General features: G+C 40.7%; 1 protein-coding gene across 1 annotated transcript; it reads left to right on the top strand.

Moving 5' to 3' along the window:
• The first annotated feature begins 2529 nt into the window (after positions 1–2529).
• On the top strand, positions 2530–3519 carry LOC125678704 (pyroglutamylated RF-amide peptide receptor-like). Its single transcript, XM_048917346.2, has one exon. It carries the CDS (start codon positions 2530–2532, stop codon positions 3517–3519), a length of 990 nt encoding a protein of 329 aa, XP_048773303.2.
• The last annotated feature ends 1435 nt before the right edge of the window (positions 3520–4954 follow it).

The following is a 4954-nucleotide window of genomic DNA, read 5'->3' as shown; positions in this document are numbered from 1 at the left end:
TTAATGTAGAGGCAGACTTCTACCAGGGGAAATATCACTGTAGAGGCAGACTTCCAGGAGGGGAAATCTTAATGTCCAGGAGGGGAAATCTTAATGTCCAGGAGGGGAAATCTCACTGTATAGGCAGACTTGCAGGAGGGGAAATCTTAATGTAGAGGAAGACTTCCAGGAGGGGAAATCTTAATGTAGAGGGAGACTTCCAGGAGGGGGAATCTTAATGTAGAGGCAGACTTCCAAGGGGAAATCTCACAGTAGAGGCAGACTTCCAGGAGGGGAAATTGTAATGTAGAGGTAGACTTCCAGGAGGGGAAATCTCAATGTAGAGGCAGACTTCCAGGAGGGGAAATCTCCTGTAGAGGCAGACTTCCAGGAGGGGAAATCTTCATGTAGAGGCAGACTTCCAGTAGGGGAAATCTTAATGTAGAGGCAGACTTCCAAGAGGGAAAATCTTACTGTAGAGGCAGACTTCCAGGAGGGGAAATCTTAATGTAGAACCAGACTTCCAGGAGGGGAAATCTCACTGTAGAGGCAGACTTCTACCAGGGGAAATCTTAATGTAGAGGCAGACTTCTACCAGGGGAAATATCACTGTAGAGGCAGACTTCCAGGAGGGAAAATCTTAATGTCCAGGAGGGGAAATCTCACTGTATAGGCAGACTTCCAGGAGGGGAAATCTTAATGTCCAGGAGGGGAAATCTCACTGTATAGGCAGACTTGCAGGAGGGAAAATCTTACTGTAGAGGCAGACTTCCAGGAGGGGAAATCTTAATGTAGAACCAGACTTCCAGGAGGGGAAATCTCACTGTAGAGGCAGACTTCTACCAGGGGAAATCTTAATGTAGAGGCAGACTTCTACCAGGGGAAATATCACTGTAGAGGCAGACTTCCAGGAGGGAAAATCTTAATGTCCAGGAGGGGAAATCTCACTGTATAGGAAGACTTCCAGGAGGGGAAATCTTAATGTCCAGGAGGGGAAATCTCACTGTATAGGCAGACTTGCAGGAGGGGAAATCTTAATGTAGAGGAAGACTTTCAGGAGGGGAAATCTTAATGTAGAGGCAGACTTCCAGGAGGGGAAATCTTAATGTAGAGGCAGACTTCCAGGAGGGGAAATCTTAATGTAGAGCCAGACGTCCAGGAGAGGAAATCTCAATGTAGAGGCAGACTTCCAGGAGGGGAAATCTCCTGTAGAGGCAGACTTCCAGGAGGGGAAATCCTAATGTAGAGGCAGACTTCCAGGAGGGGAAATCTTAATGTAGAGGCAGACTTCCAGGAGGGAAATCTTAATGTAGAGCCAGACTTCCAGGAGGGGAAATTTCACTGTAGAGGCAGACTTCCAGGAGAGGAAATCTCACTGTAGAGGCAGACTTCCAGGAAGGGAAATCTTAATGTAGAGGCAGACTTCTACATGGGGAAATTTCACTGTAGAGGCAAACTTCCAGGAGGGGAAATCTTAATGTCCAGGAGGGGAAATATCACTGTATAGGCAGATTTCCAGGAGGGGAAGTCTTAATGTAGAGGCAGACTTCCAGGAGGGGAAATCTTACTGTAGAGGCAGACTTCCAGAAGGGGAAATCTCAATGTAGAGGCAGAATTCCATGAGGGGAAATCTTAATGTAGAGGCAGACTTCCAGGAGGGGAAATCTTAATGTAGAAGCAGACTTCCAGGAGGAGAACTGAACCTCTTAAGGAAATCGTACATAGAGGGAAGTATCACTCTGAAAATACCGACATACAGGAACTCGCTGTATGTGCTTGAATTCATACCATATACATGTAGATATATTGTCTGCACACGAGTTAGTGAAATATTTTGTCTGAGACATCGGGCATAGTATATTAATCGATATAGATATTTGTGAACATTTGCCATGAGTACTTTTTATATTTAGATCTTGTTTAAAGTTAACAAATGTAATGCGACGAAGATACACATTCCTCAACCAGTTTTTTCCACAAATCCGTAAGGAGAAATTGCGAAATAAGCATGCTTTTGCGTCATACACATTTTGAATTAACATATACATCAAATATATCTTAATCAATTGCTAAGACATCAGAATTATTTTCAATTAGAATCTTTCAAAGAAAGGGAAACAAATGATGAAACAATTCCAATCTATATGTGAAGTGTTGCGTGTCAAGCCAAGCGAGTGATCCTTGAAGTGATTTAAAATCGATCATGCGGAATAGTAAAAGATGTATATTTGTCGAAATCGAAGACGCATCGTAAAACTAGTCGGTTATGATTTAGGATCACACATACAATATTGATTTTGCTGTTGGATTCCCAATTACGTATATCCTGAAGAAACTAATCTGTCATCGTAACACGTTCGAAGAAGAGGCTGGCAATGACGAGGTATATTATTGTACTACTTTGAGTTTCACGTACCATAATTGCGAGTTGCACAATGGAAGCTTGTCCAAGTGATAATCATATATAGGTCGCAGTACTAGTATAGACTGTTCAATATACTAAGATCCGGCCAATTAAGAGTACCATTGCAGAACCGCAGCGAGCACGTAATGGAAATCGAGGTCCAAACTGAATACAATTTTACAAAACTGGTGAATGCTTTGGATGTGCGAAATTCTATATACGGATCTCTTCTGATATTAATTTCTGCATTCATTTTAGCAAGCAATGGATTGCTAATATGTGTTATTTATTCCTCAAAATATCTACATCGATGCCAGAATGCGTTCGTGATGTGTTTGGCGATTGGTGACATTTTGAATGGATTTGTCGAGGGCCCATTTCTTGCCCATATTGTTTTGAACCGTCCTGAGCAGGTGCCTCCTCAAGCGTGCCCATTTGTGCTTTTCATCAATTACTCTACTAAAGCTACCACCTCCTTCAGCCTCATGATGTTGTCAATAGAAAGATGTCTTGCTGTTTCCAAACCTCTGAAGTATGCGCGCCTCGTAACGATTCGTTCATGTACGATTTCTGTGGTTTTAATATGTGTCTTTTCGGTTCTCATCTCTTCGCTACCGCTACTGAGAGAACGCTTCATATACGATAAATTCAAGTGTCGTTTTGAAGGCGACACCACTATGCACACCAAAATCTTCATTATCACCTACATGGGTCTTTCGAGGATGCTGCCGATGTTAGTGATCTGGATTTGTATAGCGACCATTCTCTATAACGCCAGGACCAGATTCAAATGCTCGAGTATGATAGCAGCTGTACCCTTCACGGTGACGCCAGTAGCGTATCCTCTCAATCTGAGGAAGATCACACTAAAGGCCCTGCGGTCCCTACTCTATCTTACCATTACGTTTTCTGTGTTGACAATTATCTGTTGTTCTTCAGGGATTCCGAGAACAATTCGGAACTTCGAGTTCCCACCAGGGTATGAAATGGCTTTAGAATTTACTTCTTTGTCGCACTATTTCATTACGCCGGTGATGATTCTCATATTCAACAAACAATACCAAAACCGGATTGTATCTCTGTGTTGTACGCGATGCGGGAAGAAAAACCGGGTGGGACAGGATCAGTACCCATAAACTGCAGTCTTCTGGCGCAGGGATATGTACATGTACATGTTGAAATTTTGTAAATGCACTATGATTGATATTTTCTTAAAATAATTTTGTTTTATTTTGAACCAATATATGTTAGATGACCATATTAGCCTATGTTACATGGTAAATTGAAACATGAAGATAATCTAAACAAAATATAGAATAGGAGAAGCCTATGGACTACATCGTTCATTTTCTTCTTAATACACATATCAATGGTGGCGTATTCGTCACGTAAGGTTTTAAACTGCACAATGCTTGCTATCTCAGCGAGATTCGTCGAGGCTGGATATTTTGACTGATCATTCCGAATCTTTGACCAGTGTCACACAAAGCGATTAAAATGGGTTAAAACTGAATTTCTCGCCAGCTTCAACTTTTCGCCTTAGACATCCTATTAAATCCCTATCACTATGAAACTTGCATTTTGTTACCTTTCATTAGACATAAAGACACCTTCAAATGACAATTACTTTAGACAAAGCAGTTTTCTTTTTATTGTGTTTAATTTCATGCTTAAAAGCTTTGTGTAAAGGATTGCCATATGAAGGTGCCTTTAGAAAGTTCTATACCTCTAGACACAGTGTTTTGTACTAAATGATAGTACAAACGATCATGAAATAGACTATTGGAACTCTTCAGTGTTGAGAAGATATAAAATTAAATGGTGGCCATTTGCAACAGCATCGAAAATAACCAACTTGATTTACTGTGGGATTTACAGTATGTAAAGGTAAGAAATGCAAGTTTAATAGTGATAGATTTAATAACAACAAGCACCTGAAGTTCAGGCAAATTTTCCCAATTCACTTTGTGTGACCCTGAGATTTGGAAGAGGCATCACTCCAAATATCCAGCCTCGACGAATCTCGCTGAGATCAGACCCTTGTATATTTGTGACACGAAATAATTTTCCTTAATGTTCATAGGAAAACTTCGAAACTCCTTTGTAACCTCGTCCCTAGCTGTTGAATCGTGGTTTGAAAAGAACAAACTTGAATCTACCTCACACAAGGATGCGTGAATGTAAGTTTGGTCCTATATAAGAATATCTTTAAAGACTTTAATATATTCCTAATTGACTTTGGGGGGTTATGTACGGAACAGCCTTGAATCTACATGGGTATGCGTGGATTTTATCAGATCTCGAGAGACTTCTTTCTAGTATGACCTATTTATATTACGAAACCTTTTTCTGACACCGCCATGGCCCCGGATTTCAATTTACACTTATCTTCCCTTAAAATGAAAACTTTCTTTCAAGTTTGTTTGTTTCTTTAAAAATTGTCTCAGTGGTTCTTGAAAATAAGAAAAATTTACGTCAGAAAGACAGACGCGAGACGAAACTTTAGAAGTTCAGTGGCGCCTTCGGTACAGGTAAACTGAAAACTGTAATGGGAGCAATTGCAAATATGAC

The sequence above is a fragment of the Ostrea edulis genome, chromosome 2 (genome assembly GCF_947568905.1).
Source record: "Ostrea edulis chromosome 2, xbOstEdul1.1, whole genome shotgun sequence".
NCBI classification, from domain to species: domain Eukaryota; kingdom Metazoa; phylum Mollusca; class Bivalvia; order Ostreida; family Ostreidae; genus Ostrea; species Ostrea edulis.
The sequence above is the reverse complement of the archived record's forward strand: the minus strand, read 5'-3'. Positions and strand labels throughout refer to the sequence as shown.